This window comes from Sus scrofa, chromosome 13 (genome assembly GCF_054392235.1).
Source record: "Sus scrofa isolate SSC_HxYL_T2T_F1_AM1 chromosome 13, Sscrofa_HxYL_maternal_Yorkshire_Landrace_v2.0, whole genome shotgun sequence".
NCBI lineage: Eukaryota > Metazoa > Chordata > Mammalia > Artiodactyla > Suidae > Sus > Sus scrofa.
Window position 1 is genome coordinate 52,837,995 of NC_139395.1, and position 22,446 is coordinate 52,860,440.

General features: G+C 36.1%; 1 protein-coding gene across 50 annotated transcripts in view; it reads right to left on the reverse strand.

Annotated features, from left to right (window-relative positions):
- ERC2 (ELKS/RAB6-interacting/CAST family member 2) overlaps nt 1-22,446 on the reverse strand; it is a 983,951-nt gene that overhangs the window by 616,620 nt on the left and 344,885 nt on the right. For all 50 annotated transcript variants that reach the window (XR_014823359.1, XR_002337959.2, XR_014823361.1 and 47 more), the window contains one exon: nt 10,473-10,640. Coding sequence is in view for 17 of the 50 variants with exons in the window: in XM_021070729.2 (XP_020926388.1) it covers nt 10,473-10,640 (168 nt within the window). In the remaining 33 variants the exon portion in view is untranslated. The remainder of the gene's footprint in view (nt 1-10,472; nt 10,641-22,446) is intronic.

Here is a 22,446-nt window from a genome sequence, read left to right on the forward strand (position 1 = left end):
TGGCATATGGAGTTTCCCAGGCTAGGGGTTGAATCGGAGCTGTAGCCACCGGCCTACACCAGAGCCACAGCAACGAGGGATCTGTGCCACGTCTGCGACCTATACCACAGCTCATGGCAACGCCAGATCCTTAACCCACTGAGCAAGGCCAGGGATCAAACCCAAAACCTCATGGTTCCTAGTCGGATTCATTAACCATTGAGCCATGACAGGAACTCCCAAACTTTAATATTATGGTTTTCAATCAATTTATTTACAATACAAGTAAATACGTATATTCATACACATATATTTGCATTCCCTGAATCTCTCGGGTAAACAGTAGCACACCCTACATACTTTTCACCACCTTTTTTTCCCCTTAATCATATAACCTAGCAGTCACTCAATATCAGTATATATTCTTCATCTTTTGCACAGCTACACAGTAATCCATTTGTGGATCAAGTAATTTTTTATTTAGGTCCCATCCTTGCAGGCGTCTTGGTTGTTTCCAGTCTTTTATTATTACAGACAGTGTTGTAATGAACAATCTTGGATATTTTATATTTATGCCAGTGTACCTTTGGGATATATTCCTAGAATCTATTCCTAGAATTGGGATTGCTGAGTCAAAGTTGAACTTGCATAATTTGCTAGATATTGCCAAATCCCTCTGTGAGAGGGGATATACCATTCTGCATTCCTAGCAGTAATGTTACTGTAAGTCTAGTTTTCACTACCAATAAAGAGTGTACCTTCCAGGAATTCCAGTCGTGGCTCAGGGGTTAACGAACCCGACTAAGAACCGTGGGGTTGCGGGTTCGATCCCTGGCCTCGCTTAAGGATTGGGTGTTGCTGTGAGCTGTGGTGTAGGTCACAGACGCAGCTTGGATCCTGCGTTGCTGTGGCTGTGGTGTAGGTCGGCAGCTACAGCTCCGATTAGACCCCTAGCATGGGAAACTCCATATGCCACGGGTGCAGCACTAGAAAAGACAAAAAAAAAGTGTACCTTCCAAATCTTCAGATTTTTGCCAACCTAAAACACGAAAATTTATTTTTCAATGTAGTTTTTAATATGCTTTTCTCTACCATGTGTCTGGTTTGAGCATCCTAAATTAAGCACCACTTACATTTATTTTTCTGTGTATTATCATGCCTATCATTCGATAGGGTTGTTGGCCCTTTGGTTCTATAGGTTGTTGTTCCTCCAAGTTGTTTTTAAAAACTTTATTAGAGATATAAACCCTCTTTTTTGCAACATAACAACTTGGATACATACTTGCATGTTATTTGTCTTTTACTCTGCCTATGGTAATTTTTTTCTTCATTTTATTTTAATAAATTCTTTATTTTATGTCATTAAGCTTAACAATCTTATACGTTATTGCTACTAGATCTTGATTCATAGTTAGGAAAGTTTTCCCCATAACTAAGTTATAGAAGAGTTAATCCATGTTTTCTCCTAATAGTAATGTTAAAGCATCACCTTAGACTAGATACTTCCATTGCTACCATGATGCAATATTTTATCTAATTCTATACTCCAATGATACTGAAGATCAATGATAGATTCAACAAATATTTTTGGAGTTCCTATATTGTGCCAGGCACTGCTCTCAAAATTCATATAGTCCACTGAAGAAACCAAAAGATCCTTTTTCTTGAAGAAATTTATATTGTTATAAAGATTTCCTTCTACATAAATATGAGGCTACTAAAGGGTTAAAATAAATACTCAAGTACAATGAAGCACAGTAAGGAAAACCCCAAGTAGGCCACCATATCCCTGATGAATAAGATCATATTTTTGTGTCCTACACAACCTATATTAGAGACTTTATCTGAGAATGCGACACTTGAAAATTTAAAGATCTGTAAATGAAAAGGGCTCCAAGCATTGAAACAGGTTCTCCTTCTGGTTAGTGGCTTTCATGGGCTTCCTCAGAGACCCTGTTATACACCCAAAGTCTTTATGGAGTTGCTCTGATAGGCAACCAACAGTCCACTAGATTGAATTTTCCATGAGTCAATCTTAGTGGATACTCAAGTACTAAAAAACTACAAACAATTCTTAAACATTTTTTCCATAACCATATTATGAGTAGTAATGTCGGTAACTTTTACCTCTTATTGATTTCTGTATTCCTAGCACTATGCTTAACTGAGAGTAGGTACTTTATTTAGTAGGTGTATTTAACCACATGAAGATACTAAAATTATGCTGTATACCTAGCTTCCATTTCTTAGTGCTCTGTCTCCTCTAACACACACACACACATGGCAGAGAGCAAATATGATTATGTTTTTCCCAATTAATTCTTTAAAACTCATGTGCTTTTTTTCCACAAATGTACTTTTTGATTTTGGATGGGAGTGAGGTTAAAGCATTGACAAATACTTGGGTCTAGATTGCTGACAGTACCAAGCAGCTCTCCTAGATATACATTTTCCTTTTTCCTCAACTGCCCTCAGAAGAGCTGTCAAAGGTGGTCATTGCTATGGAGATGAAAGGGGACATTCTGATGCTCAGCTTTGCTGGCACTAGACTAAGGGGTCACACTCAGTAAAAGAGGGGCTGGATCTTTTCTTTTCCTTCACATTTGACCAGATCTTAATGACAGAACTTACAATCTCTTCAGTTTCAAACTAACAACTGCCAAGTAGAATTTTAGAGGACAAACATCATTCTGTTACAGTAACAAGGACTTAAGAAATCACTTACACTGAAATTTTTCAAGTAAAATAAAAAAGTAAATGCAAGAAAATAAATTTCATACACTGCAAGAAAGAAACTTTGGCCACAAAAACAAACTTCTAGAGTTAAAATGATCCTCATCTACACAACTTATTACTTCAAGTTGTATTTTCTCTCTCTTTTTTTTTAATAATAAAAAAAGAGTGGGGGAAGTACATGTATGTATGGAATAAATATCTGTATTTAATTTAAAAAGAATAAAGTTCATATGAAAATGGGTAAAAGAATCTTGCAGAAGCCCTGCAATTTAACTTCACTCTTTACATTATGGTTTGATATGTAAATATATACATAAAGAAATCCAACCACAGCAAATGTTAGCCTTTTTCCAAAAGAATGGAGGCAAGTGTTACAAATGTGGAACCAGTGTCAGGGAGAACATAATCACAATATACACTGGTTATTTCCAAACGGTGCCCTCCAAAAGGAAAAAAAATGAATGGAAGTACTTAATAAATTCTGTTTTCCATAAAACTCATACAAAAAAAGAAAGAAAGAATGTGAGCTTGGAGGTCAGTGAGAGTTTTGTTGGATTTCCCTCCTCCTAAATTCTGTCATCTCCTTTTCTGAAGAGGCAAGTCAGTTCCCACAGACAAGACAGGAATATATCCTTTTTCCTGCAAGCCATTCACCAGTAAGTAGCATGTACTATGACATGTACTTTCCCATAGATGATCAGCTTCCAGCTGCAGCTTAATATAGTATAGACAAAGTCTTTAGCAAACAGAATTATAACCAAACAAAGGTACTAATGATCTACTTCTTTTCTTTCAAAGAATATAATGGGCTCTGACTCTGCATCTCTACACCCCCAAGACAGTGGATGAAGATTATGAAGGGCTTTAACGTAGCAACTTAAATAAATCAGTTATCTTAATTACTTGTTTAGCCACCCAGGTCAAATAACATCCCAGTGAGCTCAAAAAGAAAGGCCAAATTCCTTTGTTTCACCAGAAAAATAAGTTGCTCAAAATAAATTGACAATGGGTTAAGAATTGGAAAGTTTTTGATTAAAAAGGGATTTTTGTTGGAACACACATAATGAGATTTGAGCTATAGTAACAATATAAAATTGAAAGCAGAATTACATATAAAATGAGTACTGTAAAATATCATTATTTTAGTACAATGGAAAATAAGGTGTTTGTGGTTTTACTCTATAAATTCTGTGTTGTCTGCTCATATGTGTTCCTTCTTGGCCGTCCTCTGAATAGCCACTCTGATTTCTGAGTGACTCCTCTGCACCAGCATTCATTTGTGGTAGGGAGAACCCACACAATCAACATCTCCTAGGCTCCATGCCCCCCCACCCCCGATTTTATTGGCTTTTCAGGGCTAATTCATGTCCATGTATCACACTGGTGTTCAGTTACATGACAATGAATTTTCCTAATCCATTTAGTGTGCTGACAGAGCCTTGTTCACAATTTATAGAATTTCCTTTTAGACATCTACCTATTTCACAGTTCATTAAGATTAAAACTGAACACCTGTGTTTATGAAGTCAAAAGCAATTTTATACTAGCAGGGTTAAATCCGGCATCACTGAAAGCCTGAACAATAATTCCAACAAAAGCACTAGACTCTTGACCTATGGATTAAATAATGTCTGTAGCTACCTGTACCACACATAAATAGGCCAAAAAATTGCCATGGAATGGTAGCCAACAACCATAATACATTTTAATTCTCTACCATGAGTCTTTCTTGTTTTGCCTCAAGAAACCAAGAGTATGAGGCCACCTTGCAAAGTTCACCCCAATACCTAAAATCTATAAAACAGTTAAAAATCTCAGGAAATAAAACCTGGCCCTTTTAAACAATGTCTTCATGAGCTAGATACCAGGACATTTTCAGCATTCTGGGGCCCACAAAGCCTGACCCCAGCTCATTTATATATGACCCTAAAGTTTTTACATCATTAATAAAGAGAGAATCAAAACAGAGCACACAGACATTAGGGAAGGGAAAAGTGTGTAGTTTGGCACTACCATCATATATACCCTCAAAATGAAAAGGAAAAAAATAAAATGTACATAGCAGAGGTGGTGACCCCTATAACGACTGTGGTTCCCAGGAATTTTTTTTCTACTGGTAATAAACCATTTTGCAGACCTCCCAATTGTGGCCACCATGATAGTTATAGCTTTGCAGGTTTATGTCTTTTTCTTGCAGTTAAGAGTGTTATCAATAAAAATTTCAAATGATGCCTTTCCTGGTCAAATAAAAACATTTTAAAATGTGAAGCCAACGATGGGATTAGAATGGAAAAATACAAGTGACACCAGGATTTTGTTTTGTTTTATTTTTTCACCAAGCCCCTTAATTTATTAATTTTAATGATGTTCCTTGCAAGTCTTAAAAGTGATACACAGTGCACTTTGATTTGACACTGGGATATTTTGAGAGTTTTAAAAGTTGGTTTTGTCATATGCTACTAACTTTTTGAAAAAAAAAAAAACAACTCATTTTTAAATGCCTCATTTTAAATGATTATGAAGGGTCTTAAATAAAAATCTATCTTAAAAAAGGACACTTTAAATATTCTCCTTAGATGGTTAGACTAAAGCGATTATAAGGACATTACTGCTTGCCAGTCAACCATGGCAAGAGGTAAAAAGAAAAACTGAAATTATTGCTTAAAAGTAAAAGAGCACTTTTTGTTAAGTCCCACCTTACATACTGTGGCAACTATTATTTCCAATCATTTAAAAAACTTCTTCCCTTGCTGTACAGTGGGAAAATAATAATAAAAAAAAAAAAAAAAAAAAAAGAGAAAAAAAAAAAAAAAAAACTTCTTCCCTCAAAATGTGTGAGTAAAGAAGAAAGAATCACTACTTAAGTATCTGAATGGTTTGCAAAGCCCTTTGTGAATGCATCTAGTCTCACAGCCCCTGGAGACCACAGAGTACCTCCAACTCCTATATAGCCATGAGTCCCAGTATCATCAAGACGTGGGCAGAAGACTTATCTCAATGTGAATAAACCAAGAAACAGGGACTTATAAAACTTATTTTTTTCATGTAACAACATTTTCATTGTCAAAGTCTTGGTTTTATGATTCATCTTGAAAACTGACAGCCCAAGACCGCTATCTGGTGGTATTATCATACTGAATCATCCATGACTCAGAGAAACAGAAAATGCTGCCATGGGCTCAGAAAACATCTCTTCCTCCACCAGCACTTTGCACACCTCCCTGAGGAAATGATCATCACCATTTCTGTTAAAATGCACTTAATCTTTACGTTAAAAATGTATATCATGTATATCATAGACCATTTAAAGATCACCTTGGTCTCTAACACAATGAGACATTGTCCTTTTTCACTTTTTTATACAAAAAGTACATGCACTTATTAATATATGTATATACATATGTATGTATATAAATAAATATAACTAAGTATTATCTAATAAACTCTTCTTAATGTATTACAATTCTTGACTTCATGAAAAATGGTACCCTCCCTAAAGTTTGGGTGGTATCCCTCATTAGTATGGCCACAAGTGCCATAATGTTCCTGTACAGATTTATGTCCTAGTAATTCATTCTTATCCCTTTTCATAGCCAGTGCAGGGTTGCACTTAGTAAGCATTCTTGAAACTCCAGTGAACTAACTTGTTAAGACAGAAATATAAAACTTGCCATAACCTTTGCCATGAGGATTAAATGAAATAATGACTGTCAGCTCCTTGACACAAAGGAAGCTCTCAAGCCACTGTGACTCTTACAGAAAGTGCCAGATTTCTTTTTAAGAGTTTAGAACTTGTGGAGTTCCTGTTGAGGCTCAGAGCAGTAATGAACCCAACTAGCATCCATGAGGATGCAGGTTCAATCCCTGGCCTCACTCAGTAGGTTAAGGATCCGGCATTGCTATGAGCTATGGTATGTAAGTCTCAGACGTGGCTAAGATTCTGGGTTGCTATGGCTGTGGCATAGGCCAGGCACTGCAGCTCTGATTCGACCCCTGGTCTGGGAACTTCCATATGCTGTGTGTGTGGCTCAAAAAAGAAAAAAAGAAGAAAAAAAAAAGTTCTAAAAATTGGGAACTCAGGCCCTTGCCACTCAACTGTTCTGTGACCTTGAATAAGACACATATCTTCTGTGAACCTCTTTTTCCTCATCTTAAAAAAAGAGGTCAGTTATACCAAATTCACAAATTGTAATTCAAGTTTAAAATAACTTACTGCATAGACAACACTTAGCCATAGTTCCTGGAAATAAATACAGCAGCTATGTTTTGTACTATGTAGACATTTGGGCAATAAAATTAAATTAATAAATTCTGAGATTATAGGTCCAGCCTTGTCCAGCATTTTGCACATCATGGATGCGCAATAAAATATTATCAAATGACACCTTGCTTGTTTAGACAAGTTGAGGGAAAGGTCTATCAGTATAGCTGACTGAAGCATTTCTAAGTGGATGCAGTAATTCCTGAAATAATCTGTAAACCTATAAATACCATTCCCTTTCTCAAGGAGAGCCAGATTGCTTGCATGTGGGCTCAAAGAGGATCAGTTTTAATCAAAACATAAAATCTTAACATTATCAGAACAATCACCTTAGCAATATTTGCCTTAAATTATAAAAAAACAAATGGCTCATACAACTTTCATACTTTATTCCTCAAAGAAACTAAACTTTTAGTTCTATCTTCTTTTCTTCCTTATCTGCTTTTAAATAATCAAAGAAAGGTGAACTCCAATTAAAATTTTACTTAAGATCATAAAATAATATCTAGCCCTTTCTAATTTCTGGATATGTTGGTAATTGTTCATTGAACAAGAACATAAAAATCAAGGTGCTGAAGTCAATTTATTATTATCTCTACTGCTATGAAATTAATGTGTTGGTGGATAAAGGTAAATTGGTATGTAGGAAACATCAAGGAAAGTACCAAAATAAGATACTTGCCCTGTGTCCTTTGAAGCTATTTTAAAAAATAAAATGTTATGTTAAGAGCTATGGTGGTGTCTGTGTGTATTTGTGGGTATGTAATTATTATTCCAATGATTTATTGCACACATGTCAAGGAGCATCTGGGCAACTATACAGGTTAAGACAAACCTACCAAGCAGCCAAGCCACATAGCCTCAAACCCAGACAACATGCCTCCTCCCTCATCCCACCCTTCAACCTATCACCTTGCAAATGCAAATTCCCTCATGGCAAAAAGCATTCCATGTAGGGATGAACCACTGAGCCAGTGACATCTGTCATTTTCACCACATTCTAAAAGAGTACCCAAAGACAGCTGAAGTTGATGGCACAGATTTTCCAGGGAAATCAGGAGGGCTCTTCCTATTCTAGAGAGAGAACTCTTCTATTTTGGCGGGAGCATTCAATAATGACTCAGGAATCTAAATGGAAGGAGCTATGTAACCTCTTCCAAGGATGAGCACCATTATCTTTCACATGAATGTAAACTCAGTTCTTTTGCTGTAGGCACAATGAAAAACACATCTCACCTACTGAAACTCACCCACTAAACCACTGCACATTACGTAAGGACACTTCCCTGTTTCTCCAAGAAGCAAGAAAATCAGTTTAATGTGTTTTTAACCTTGCCAAAAATCTTTTGCCTATGATATAACAATTAGAGCTGATTTCAACCAAAATTGCTTCCTCCACAAGATAGCATTAGATAACTCTCTCCATTTCCATTTACAAAGATTTTAAAAGAAAAAAGGCAAAAGAAAATTCCTTGGCTATTTCCAGCTGATAAAATCACTAATCTCACATTCCCAACTTCAAAGCAGAAAATCAGAAAATCATCTCACTTTCTCTGCACATGGAGAATAATGTTTTCTACTTCAAAGCACCATCTCCTTATTGGGTCATTTTAATTATTGAATGTGGAATGGAAGCTATCCATATAATGTCACCACTGTCTTCTTCATGAAATATGGATAGGTCTAACTTGGACCACATTAATTTGAGGGAGGTAAAATACAGAGAAAGAATAAGAAAAGAGGAAGAAGCTGGGGAATACAGCACTCATCATTGCAAGGCAGTGAGAAGAAGGCTTCCTTTTACCCAATATACAGCAATACAATTACAGTAATTTTATTAGTAAAACAGGCATTATTGCCAACTTAAGACTACTATGAGTACAATCTACTGCTGTGTGATGACCACTTTGAAGAAAAACATGTGCTCTGGGGTGGGGGTGGAGGTCAGCAAATCTGGCCCCATTCAGAATAAGCTGTTAGAGGACAAGCCAGGAATCCCAATTCCCACTCAACCCTCTTCCCAAGAAATCACAATGCCATGGGTGGCAAACTTTTCTGTAAAGGGCCAGAAAGTAAATATTTTTACATGAAATGTAGCTAGTGTGACTCAAAAAATACATTTTAAAGTTTACTGAATTTTAATTAATCTAAATTTGAATAGCCACATGTGACTAGTGGCTACAGTACTAAACAGCAAAGTTTTAGATATTATTCACCGCTGCCTCCTCAAAAGAAATACAAGCTGCTCCCAAATTTATGGCATAGTCTACATTTATACCTTAAAAAATAAAATATCCATGCTTCTATATTCACAATGGAACTATATATAACTGAAAATGGTATTCCTTAAATGTGAAATTTCTACATCACTGAGGCCAAAATGACAGTTTTGGTTTGAAGCAATTAATTAACTGCTTAATGGCCAATCAAGTGCATAAACCTAACAGGTCCATGCCAAGACCGATCCAACCTGGAACCTATTTCCTTTCTCCTCTGGGCACTGTCTTGCACCTTAAATGAAGGCACAGAACTTCATGGCCCCATTAACTCCTACAGAAAACCCAAACCACAGACCCCAAAATACATACATGCAAAGACACGGCTCTAAGAGCACAAGAGAGTACATACAACTTGATTAGATTGGTTTATCCTATAGTAATCCACATAGCACTCCATCTCAACACAAAAATCAGGGAAACTTCACTGAATTCTTTATTGCTGGCCACATGCAGTAATTTATTTTCTGGCAGTTGTTTTATTTTCATAATAATTAGCTTGTGTTTTACATTTATTAGCAGACTCAAAGATATAATCCAATGAGAAGAAGAAAAGAGGGTAGTAAATATATTTGGTTCTTTTCTAAGTATGAATAAGAAATAATAAGCCCACATTTAAGAAACTAACACAATATCAATTTTTTTTCAGTGGGTAAAAGAATCTTGAGAACTGAGGATACTCCTTAGGAAGTAAAAAACTCAGTCGTGCCAGAAGGGTAACCTACACAGATAAACAGTAAAGAAAGACAACATTCTGACATTTTTATGATCTTTGATAAAATGAAACCATTCCAAAGCCAATCGTTTATCTATGGTTCCCAAATTAAAAAAAAAAAAAAAAAAAGCTTTGAAAAATGGAAAAAAAAAAAATCCAAGTGTGAAGCAAAACTTCTTTTTGGTGCCTTTGGTGGCACAACCTAACATGAACCCACAGAAGACTACTTACACAGTCTTTATTCTACTTTAGCGTAAGAAAATTTTTTTCTGCAGAAATATCCTCATGTTTGCTTATGAGACGTTGCTGCAACCCCACTGGGAGTGTGATATAATCTATGGTTCATGCAATGGGTCTTACCTTTCCAAAATCCCCAAAATATCTGATATCCAAGATACATCGGCCCCAAGGGTCTGCATAAAGGATCTTCTATTGAAAGCTGCTCAGGTAGGATATCTCTATGAACTCAATGTCTGCTGCCTGGAATCCTGAAACAATGCCTTACCTCAGTCTGAAGGATGGCAGCCCTCTGTTCTTTGGCAGTAAGTGACTCTTTAAGCACTTCAATGTGTTGCTTGCAATCTGAATTCTGATTGCTAAGGGTTTCAAGCTTTGTTTGTAAGGCAAGAAGTTCTGACTCCTTTTTTGAAAGTTCCTGTTTCAGCTGATCAATCTGTGAAACAACAAAATTATAAGAAATTAGAAGCTGCAGCTCCTATTCTACATTTGAGGACTACTGATTTCTCTTAATTTTCAACAGTCAGTAATCATTAATCTAACAAAGCAGACCATGAGTTTGCTTAAAAACATGGCCTTGGGAGTTGCTTGGTCTTAGGGGTTTGAGGAGGTTCTATAAAGGTGGCTGAGAATAGAAAACAAGAACAGTAAGGTCAGCAGATTGCCTTCCACCTCCCACTCTACCAAGAATGAAGGTTTATAATGGAATGAAGCTTTCCTGGCCAAATCTGCAAGTCATTCAAGAAACCACCAAATCTATTCACCTTGATACTCAGAAGAGTCAACAGGGAGCTGACAAAGGCAATTACCAAATACAGAATCTGGACCTTCTTTGTTGCTCTACAATGGAAATCATTATTCAAGGGCATCATTCGGGAGTTCCTGTTGTGGCACAGTGGTTAACGAATCTGACTAGAAACCATGAGGTTGCAGGTTCGACCCCTGGCCTTGCTCAGTGGGTTAAGGATCTGGCGTTGCCGTGACCTGTGGTATAGGTCGCAGATGCGGCTTGGATCCCAAGTTGCTGTGGCTCCGGTGTAGGCTGGCGGCTACAGCTCTGATTAGACCCCTAACCTGGGAACCTCCATGTGCCGCGGGAGCAGTCATAGAAAAGGCAAAAAGACAAAAAAAAAAAAAAAAAAAAAATCACAAGGGCATCATTCAACAAAAGAGAATCCTCACCCCCAAAAAAGCAAGCATTGACAGATTTTTTTTTTTGCTTACATTAAATACTAAAAAGATACAAAAGAACATAAAATACATATAAAATAGTACAAGGAAAACTAATACAAGAAACATCCATCATTCAATTCACCAAAAAGATCATTAGAATTACTAATATCCTTGCCCATTTCTATCTCCTTCTCTCCCACTTTGGAAATAATTACCACCCTAAATTTTGTGGTCATCATTTTCTTATTTATCTTTTAGGCTTACCATATTTTTTTGCATCTATAACTAATACACTATTCAGTTTTGCATAGTTATTAACTTTATTTGCACTGTTTGTTTTTTGTAGCACTTTTCTTTCTTCTACTCAATCTTATGTCCTAGAGAATAAATCATGTTATTACACATCCAATTTGTTCATTTTCATTGAAGCACAGTATTTCACTGTAAGACTTCATCACAATTTATTTGTCTATTCTGTTAATAGACATCTGGGTTGGTTTCCAGGATTTTTAAATTTTTTTGCTATTATAAAAAATGCTGTTTTGAACATCACTTTGTACACAGCAAAAATAATATAGAAGTTAAATTGTTAGACCACATAGTATACATATATTCAATTTCATTAGATAACACCAAAGTGTTTTCCATAGCAGTTATACTAAATCTCATGGTCACAAGCAGTGTATAAGTGTGCCAATAACTCCATGTCTTTGTCAGTATCTTATGTCACTGGCCTTTTACATTTTTGCCAGGCTGGTATGAGTTGTTGGAGATGACCTCCAAAACTGAATAGACACCTCACAACTAAAGAAGGTGTCTATTCACTCTCCTCTTGCACCTGGGCTGGACTATGATTTGCTTCAATAAGCTACATGCAGCACAAGGGTCAGGATGCCTGTTTTGGCCCTAGTCTATAGGAAGACTGGCAGTTTCAGCTTCCTCTTGCTGGAAGCCAGCCACCGAGACAGAAGTCCAACCACCCTGCCACCACCAGGCTATAAAAAAGCCCTTAACAGTCATAAGTTCAGACCATTCAGAAAGACAGGCCTGGTGGAAATTGTGGCTTGTCTTCTTCCTGGTCTTAAAGGGAAGAATTTCAATGTTTCTTCATTAAGTTTGATATTTACTTTAGTTTTTTATAGGTACTCCTAAGTTTTAGAAGGTTCCCTTTTATTACTACTTTGCCAAGAGTTGTTTTTTTTAATCATTAAGGAATGTTTAACATTATCAAACATTTTTATTCATCTCAAGACTTATCACATTTTCACCTTTAATACGTTATAATAAATTACGTTAATGGGATTTTTAAAATATTAATCTCTCCCTGCATTACTATGAAAAATTCCACTTCATCATGATGCATTTATATTTTTCATATGCTAGTGGATTCACTTGCTAATATGTTGCCAGATTCTTTCATCTATGCTTATGGGTAAGATTGATTTGTAATTTTCCTCTTTTTTTGTTATCCTTTTCAGGTTTCAGTATTAATTTAGCCTTCCAAATAAAGTAGGTAGTATTCCTTCTTTTAATGTGCTCTGAAATGGTTTTTTATAAAATCGGAAATTTTTTTTCCATTAATGAACATTAGAAATCACCAGCAAAACCATCTTTTTCCAAAGACCATTACTTGCTTCATTCATTTTTAATGATTATAGGAATATTTGTACTTTTAATTACGTGAATCAGTTTTGGTAAGATTTTTTTCCCTTTAAAAATTTTTTAATTTTATTTAAATTTTCACTTTATTAGCAGAAAGTTTTCATAAAACCCATTTATCTTTTGCTATCTATGGAATCTATGATTACATTTTTTTTCATTCCTAATATTCTTTATTTTTACTCTCTTTTTCTTGATGAAACTCAGCAGAAGTATGTCCCCTTAAAAAATCTCTTCAAATAGCCAAATTTGGCTTTGTTGATCATCCAACATTTTTATTTTCTATTTCATTAATTTCTGCTCTCACTTTTAAATTATTTTCTGCTTATTACTTTCTTTGGATTTATTCTGTTTTTTTTTTTTTTCTGTTTTTCCCTCCCTAATTTTTTTTAAGTTGGGATACTTATCTCACTAATTTTCATCCTTTTTTCTTTCCATGTATAAACCTTAAGACCATAAATTTTCCTGTCAGTATCATTTTATCAATCTCCCAAGTTTGATATATAATACTGACATTATTGTTCAGTCCTGAATATTTTCCAGTCTCCATTATTTATTCTGTAACCCACGCATAATCTAGAAGTATGTTTCTTAATCTCCACATACATAGATGTTTTCTAATTATCTCTGTGATTATTATTTTTTTTTTACTTGCTTTGTGAATAGAGAACATAGTGTTCGATATTAATCATTTGAAATTTGGTGTATCTTGCTTTAAGCATGGTATGTGGTCAGTTATCATAAATGTATTTTGTATTCATGCTTGAAAAGAATATGTATCCAAAAATTTTGGGGTGTGATATTCTGCATATGTGCATGACATTTGATAACACTTTTAACTGAGTAGTTTAACTCTTCTGTATCCTGAGCTTTTAATCTTATTCATCTGTTGATTACTTGAGGGTGGGTTAAAACCATCCCCTATAATGGTGAAATAATCAATTTCTCCTTGAAGCTTTGCCAGTTTGTTAGCTCTCAAATAGTTTCTTTGCCTCAAAGTCTACAATAGCTTTCTTATGGTTGGTGTTTGGTTAATGTGCCTTTTTTCATTTTCAACATATCTTTAACCTGAAATTGTAGAAGTTTCTTATAAATATTATATACACAGATTCTTGTACCCTGTCTCATGAAATTAAATGGAGCATTTATTATTATCACGGATACATGTGATTTTGTTTCAACCACCCTACCTTGTGCTTTCTATATCTGATACCATTTCTATTTTTTCTCTTATCTTTCTTACCTTGTTTTAAATGATGTTTTTATCATTCTATTTTTTGCCTCTTTTAAAAGCTATACTTTTATATTTATTTTATGTATTTACTTCTAACATTTAAAAATAAATGTACCTGAGAAATTATAACAGGCTTACAATTATCTAAGTCTAAAATAAATCTGTATCTTTATCTTCCTTCTGAATAATATGAGGACCTTGAGACATTTTTAAGTCCAGTCACTATGCTCTCGACATTCACATTACTGTCATCATACATTTTAGCTCCTTTCTGCTTTGTCCCTCATCATTATTTTTTCACAGTCTTTGTTGGCTTATATTTACCTCCACATTTGTCACTATCTTTATTCATTATCCGTTCTTGAATCTCAGGTATTCATTTAAGAATCCTTTTTGCCTGAAATGCATTAGTTAAAAATTTCCTTTAGTGGAATTCTGTTAATGGTAAATTTTTGTCTAAAAAATCTCAACTTTATTCTTTTTTATGAATATTATTGCTGACTATTAAAAATAACATCCTATGGAGTTCCCATTGTGGCTCAGTGGTTAACGAATCCGACTAGGAACCATGAGGTTGCAGGTTCGATCCCTGGCCTTGCTCAGTGGGTTAAGGATCCGGTGTTGCCGTGAGCTCTGGTGTAGGTCACAGATGCTGCTCGGATCCCGCGCTGCTGTGGCCCTGGCATAGGCCAGCAGCTACAGCTCTGATTCGACTCCTAGCCTGGGAACCTCCATATACCATGGGTGCAGCCAAAGAAAAGGCAAAAGGACAAAAAAATAAAATAAAAGTAATACTTGAGGTGAGGTTAAGAGATATTTTCTCTCAGTACATTGAGCATATCATTCTACCTTCTGCCTAACAGAAGCTATTAAGAAGTCAAACTCTCACTCCAAATTCATTCTTTTGAAGATAATGGAAATTTTTTCCACTTAGTTGCCTTTTTAAACAGCATTACTGAAATGTAATTTACATGTCATACAATTTACTTACTTAAAGCATACAGGTGATGATTTTTAACATATTAAAAAAATTGTGCAACCATCATCATGATCAAATTTTAGAACATTTTCATCATCTCAATATGAAAGTTTATAACCATTAGGAGTCATTCTCCATTTGTTACCCTCCACTCCCAGTCCTAGGCAGTCTCTATGGATTCACCTTTTCCAGAAATTTCATGTAAATGGACTCTTACAACATGTGTACTTTGTGACTGGCTTCTGTGACATAACACAATGATACAAGCTTCATCCATGTTGTAGCATATATCACTACTTCACTGCTTTTATGGCTGAATAATGTTTCACTGTATGAAGGTGCCAGATTGTTTCTATCCATTTACCAGCTGATGGACACTTAGGCTGTTTCCCCGTTTGGGCTATAATGAATAATGCTGCTAACACATTCATGTGCCAGTCTGTGGGGACATATGATTTTATTTCTCTTCAGGATAAACATAGGTAGACAATTGCTAAGCCACATGTTAACTATATGTTTAGCATTTTGAAAAACTTCTAAATTGTTTTCCAAAGTGCCTACACCATTTTATATCCTCACTAGCAACGTATGACAGTTCAAATTTCTTCATGCTTTCACCAACACTTGTTATTATCTGTCTTTTTACTTATAGCCATGCCAGTTAGTATGAAGTGGTATCTCATCATGTTTTTTTTTATATGTATATAATGATTTTTATTTTTTTCCATTATAGTTGTTTACAGTGTTCTGTCAACTTTCTACTGTACAGCATGGTGACCCAGTCATACATACTTGTATATATTCTTTTTTTCTCACATTATCATGTTTCATCATAAGTGACCAGACTTTCCACAGAAAAGAAAATCATCATGGTTTTGATTTCACTAATAGCTAAGATGCTAATAAGCATCTTTTCTTATACTTAATAGCCATTCATATGTTATCTTTTGGACAAATGTACTGCTTTTTAAGACTTTCTTTGCTTCTGAGATTCTATGGCTTTATTTTATGGAATTAGATAGATTTCCTTTTATTTATCCTATTTGGGTGTATACTGAGCTTCTAGAATTTATGGGTTGGTACCTGTAATCAGTTTTGGAAAATTCTCAGCTTTCCTCTCTTCAAATATGGCTTCTGAATAGTGACTGCCCCTAATCCGTCTCTGTTACTGTCAAGAATTCTGATTATACCTGTGCTATATTTTCTTCTATCATTTATACATCTTAACTTGTCTTTCAGGTATTCTCTTTTTATACTTTATTTATTCTTTTGTTTTCTAGTTTATTAAACTTCTCTTCCACAATGACCACTCTGCAATTAAACCTATTTATCAAACTTTTTTTTTTTTTTTGACTTTTCTAGGGCTGCACCCATGGCATATGGAGGTTCCCAGGCTAGGGGTCGAATCAGAGCTGTAGCCACCAGCCTACACCAGAGCCACAGCAACGCAGGATCCGAGCCACATCTGCAACCTACACCACAGTGCACGGCAACGCCGGATCCTTAACCTACTGAGCAAGGCCAGGGATCAAACCCGCAACCCCATCGTTCCTAGTCAGATTCATTAACCACTGAGCCACAACGGGAACTCCTATTTATCAAACTTTTAAATTTCCATTCTTTAATTTTCCTATTTCTGAACATTTTATTTGGTTCTTTTAAAATTTTCTTAGTATTTTTAGTCTCTTGGTCTTTATACATATTTTCAGCTCCATCTTTTATTTATACATATTAAACATACTTATTTCACAGTGTTTGTCTTAAAACTCCAGTTACTGAAGTCCTTGACTTCAGGTTCTGATGTTTATTCTTTCTACTAGATTTCACTTATGGTGGCTTGCTTTCTTGCAGCTTTTGTAATTTTTTAAAAATGTTTAGTATTTGCTCATGTGTTTTGGAACTTTATCCAGAGAAAAACATCGAGGTCTAACTTGAACATGTGGTCCTTCGGAGCATCTGTCTCTGCCAATACCTGGGATACTACTAACCAAGGGCCCCTTTAAACATCCTATACCTAAAAGTTTTCGGATCATCTCACACTGGACATGTGTGTAAGAATCAGCTGAGTTATGGCTTCTCAAAGCTGGTTTTTTCCATCTTTTTCTTGGCTCAAAGTGTATTAATTAATTAATTAATTTGCCTGGCACCCCTTAGTCTAGGTGGGATGAAAGTAGAGTGAGGAGTTCATTTTTACTTTACCCTGGCACTAAGCATGTAACGGTCTAGGATCCCAGCTTCATGTGGCAGTGGTAGTGGTAGTGGTATTCCTATTCACCTTCTCACCTTGAGCAGGTTCAGGTTTCTGTCTCTTTCCTTCAGTGTTTCTGTGACTGTGAAAACTAAAGTTCAAGTTCATTTGTCTAGCAAATGCCAACAAGAAAATATAATTAGGGGAGTTCCCATCGTGGCGCAGTGGTTAATGAATCCGACTAGGAACCATGAGGTTGCAGGTTCGATCCCTGCCCTTGCTCAGTGGGTTAACGATCCAGCATTGCCGTGAGCTGTGGTGTAGGTTGCAGACGCAGCTCGGATCCTGCGTTGCTGTGGCTCTGGCATAGGCTGGTGGCTACAGCTCCAATTCGACCCCTAGCCTGGGAACCTCCATATGCTGCAGGAGCGGCTCAAGAAATAGCAAAAAGACAAAAAAAAAAAAAAAAAGAAAAAGAAAAAAAAGAAAATATAATTAGTACTCTGCTTATTACTCCAGCTCCCTTGTTTTGGTTTATTGGGCCCTTGAGATTCTAACTTAAAAGTTCTAAGTATGTTTTAAACTGTATTTTAACTATATTTGATTCAGAATTGTGGGGGTTTTTGTTGTTTTTTACAGCAATTAAAACTGGCTTAAACAGGAACCAATCTATCGACAATAACTGCTGAGCATGAGAAGAGTAAGAGGCTTAAAAAGTAGTGAGATTCTCATCTTCAGAAGTGTTCAGGTTACACCATTTACTAAAAAAGTTGATATGGAATCTCATTTTCAGGGAGCAGTCATTCTAGACCAGGGGACAAATAAGTTTAATCTTGGTTGCCAAGTCTAAAAGTTCGGTAGTGCCTGGCCAAAAGGTAGTCTTGAAAAGGATTCTTAGTATGTTAAAGGTTCACTGAAAAAGAACTGATAGATTATCCACATGCTCTGGGTATGTGTGACCAGGTGGTGGCACTGCTCAAGTCTGTACAATCCATGAAACCCTTTATTTCTTTCTAATTTAACGAATCATGAGTCTACGGTTTTTAGCTAGAACAAAATTAAGTTTTCTCCCTCAACCCTTCTTCTCTCTTCCTCTCTCTCATACAACAAGAACGGAGTATAAATAAAATGAGAAAATATCAGGATTAGGATTATGAAACATTATAAAATAAATTAAATCAGTTGTGAACAGCATGACCAGTCCCCTTTTCAAGATGTATTGTCCCAAATCATATGCAGTTGTAGTTGACAGCACAGTATATAATTGATTCCACAGATAGAACTGAGTCACTTGAGCCACAGTCATCAAAACAGTGTGGTACTGGTATCAAAACAGACAGACAGACTAATGGAACAGAATAGAGAATCCGGAAAGAAACCCTGACACCTATGGTCAATTAATCTTTGACAAGGGAGGCAAGAACATCAAATGGGAAAAACAAAGTCTATTCAGCAAGCATTGCTGGGAAACCTGGACAGCTGCATGCAAAGCAATGAAATTAGAACACACCCTCACACCATGCACAAAAATAAACTCAAAATGGCTGAAAGACTTAAATATACGACAGGACACCATCAAACTCCTAGAACAAAACATAGGCAAAACACTCTCTGACATCAACATCATAAATATTTTCTCAGGTCAGTCTCCCAAAGCAATAGAAATAAGAGCAAAAATAAACCCAGGGGACCTCATCAAACTGAAAAGCTTTTGCACAGCAAAGGAAACCAAAAAGAAAACAAAAAGACAACTTACAGAATGGGAGAAAATAGTTTCAAATGATGCAGCAGACAAGGGTTTAATCTCTAGACTATACAAGCAACTTATACAACCCAACAGCAAAAAAGCCAATCAATCAATGGAAAAATGGGCAAAAGACCTGAATAGACTGTTCTCCAAAGAAGATATACAGATGGTCAACAAACACATGAAAAAATGCTCAACATCGCTGATTATAAGAGAAATGCAAATCAAAACTACCATGAGGGAGTTCCCGTTGTGGCGCAGTGGTTAACGAATCCGACTAGGAACCATGAGGTTGCGGGTTCGGTCCCTGCCCTTGCTCAGTGGGTTAACGATCCGGCGTTGCCGTGAGCTGTGGTGTAGGTTGCAGACGCGGCTTGGATCCTGCGTTGCTGTGGCTCTGGCGTAGGCCGGTGGCTACAGCTCCGATTCAACCCCTAGCCTGGGAACCTCCATATGCCGCAGGAGCGGCCCAAGAAATAGCAACAACAAAAGACAAAAGACAAAAAAAAAAAAAAAAACTACCATGAGATATCACCTCACACCAGTCAGAATGGCCATCATTCATAAGTCCACAAATAGCAAGTGCTGGAGGGGCTGTGGAGAAAAGGGAACCCTCCTGCACTGTTGGTGGGAATGTAAACTGGTACAGCCACTATGGAGAACAGTTTGGAGATACCTTAGAAATCTATACATAGAACTTCCATATGACCCCGCAATCCCACTCTTGGGCATATATCTGGACAAAACTCTCCTTAAAAGAGACACATGCACCCACATGTTCATTGCAGCACTATTCACAATAGCCAGGACATGGAAACAAACCAAATGTCCATCGACAGAGGATTGGATTCGGAAGAGGTGGTATATATACACAATGGAATACTACTCAGCCATCAAAAAGAATGACATAATGCCATTTGCAGCAACATGGATGGAACTAGAGACTCTCATACTTAGTGAAATGAGCCAGAAAGACAAAGACAAATACCATATGATATCACTTATAACTGGAATCTAATATCCAGCACAAATGAACATCTCCTCAGAAAAGAAAATCATGGACTTGGAGAAGAGACTTGTGGCTGCCTGATGGGAGGGGGAGGGAGTGGGAGGGATCGGGAGCTTGGGCTTATCAGACACAACCTAGAATAGATTTACAAGGAGATCCTGCTGAATAGCATTGAGAACTATGTCTAGATACTCATGTTGCAACAGAAGAAAGGGTGGGGGAAAAACTGTAATTGTAATGTATACATGTAAGGATAACCTGACCCCCTTGCTGTACAGTGGGAAAATTAAAAAAAATTATTATAAAAAAAAATATTTAACCTCAAAGTTGTCATTAGAATTAAATGAGCTGATACCTGTAAATCACTTAGCATTGTGCCTTGCCCAAAGTAGATATTCAGTCGAGTTTAGACATTAATTTTAGCACTCTTCTTCTTATTGTTCCTTTCAGTGCTTCATTTTGGTAAATGTTTTGTCATAGTGGCAAATGTATTTTGTTACAGAGGATAAATTTATATTTTACTTGTTGTGAACACTAGTTTAACATACCATAAAAACTCAATAACTTTTTGAGATGGGATATATGAAAAATGTATTTTTCTTTCCTCTTGCTTCAAACCATTGTCAAATTATTATAAATTTAATTTGTTACTGCCTTAAAAAAAAACTGAGTCACTTGAAAATAAAGCTAAAAAAATTTTAACTCTACATATCTAAGTAAAGATGATGTTTATGGTAAAAAAAAAATTTGTTTTTGATAACTTCTACAAATATTGGAGTAGAAATCTCATGTGGGAGTGGGGTATTGAGAGAGGAATTTGAATGAAATTAACTTGATCAATGGAATAGTATTTAATAGGAAGGAAGACATGGCAGGTTCTACATACACCTACGTCATTCAATAAAAATAGATTCATAATGATAAAACTATTTCAGGCTATAAATATTAAATAGGCAGTTGCTTTAAATAGCTTTCAGACTATCACTGCCATGAGGAAAACTTTAAATAAATATTTGATGCAGACAAAAACAGAAAAAGGCTTTTCTGAGGGGAATATACTTACAAGGTAAAAAAATCATATTATTCCATAAAAATATGCCTTTGGCTTCTTTTATAGCCATAAGCTCCATAAAAATGTAAAGTGATGCAATCGAACATATATGAGAACTGAGGCCGCGGATGGCCTGGCTCTGTGATATCAAGAAGAAAAGCCAATCGGAATTACATCACATGCATTATATGAGGTCCATGTGGACATCAGACACACTTCATCTTGTCTGAAAGTTCTTCCACCACTTACGTCTGTGACACAACTAACACCCTGAAAAAACTACACTGCCAAGGAAAACAGCTTCTTTTTCACTGCAGATCTGACCCTCAGGTCTAGAAGGTGATATGCTTATTATCATGCAGTTTGAGTTACAACGTTTGTAATCTTTCAGAGGTTAATAAGAAAATGTATTACAAATTCAGAATAAAGGGGGAATCTAAGACAGCAGAGTGGTGTCTTTGGCAAACTCTGAAAACAGAGGGAATGGAAACAGAAGTACTGGGATCAGTAGATGAAAAATGTGTTAGAGTACGAACAAAGCCTTGTAGAGAAAATGGGATGCCATCATTCTTTCCCTATTAGAAAAACAATTATTTATATGGTACATTCCAATCCTAAAGCCTATAACAATGCTCCTGAAGTAACTCATGCTTTCCACTACGTCTTAAGATTCTGCTCTCACAGTCTAATTCCTCAAAGCCTTTGGTGTTGGGGTAAAACTGGACTTTCAAACAGGGGAGAGGTGCACAGCTCAGCCTGGGAGGTCTCCCAGAGCTCAGTTCTCAGAGACAACATGCATATTCCAAAGGGCTTGCAAGATGCATATTTTCACCCTGGCTGACTGTCTGGTATCCCTGACTTTGCACAAGTTGAGATTCTGAACTCTGCTTTTACATTTTTGCAGTTCACCTTCCACTATTCCAAAAATGTTATGTCATGGTTTTTCTATGATGTCATATTTATAAAAGCAAATTTAGGTCTTCACTGCTACTTAATTTAATCACAAAGCTTTCAAGAAGCCTTACCAGTCCCAGCCATCTGCTCAACATCAAAATGGAGGCACATGTCATTTCACATGGCTATTTAAAATACTTTCTTTCCTTCTAACCTACATTCCTTATTCATTTTAATAATTAATGCAAGCACCCTCCCTTTTCATATCACAACAATGTTTCTATATAAAATTTTCTTTTTTTTTTTTT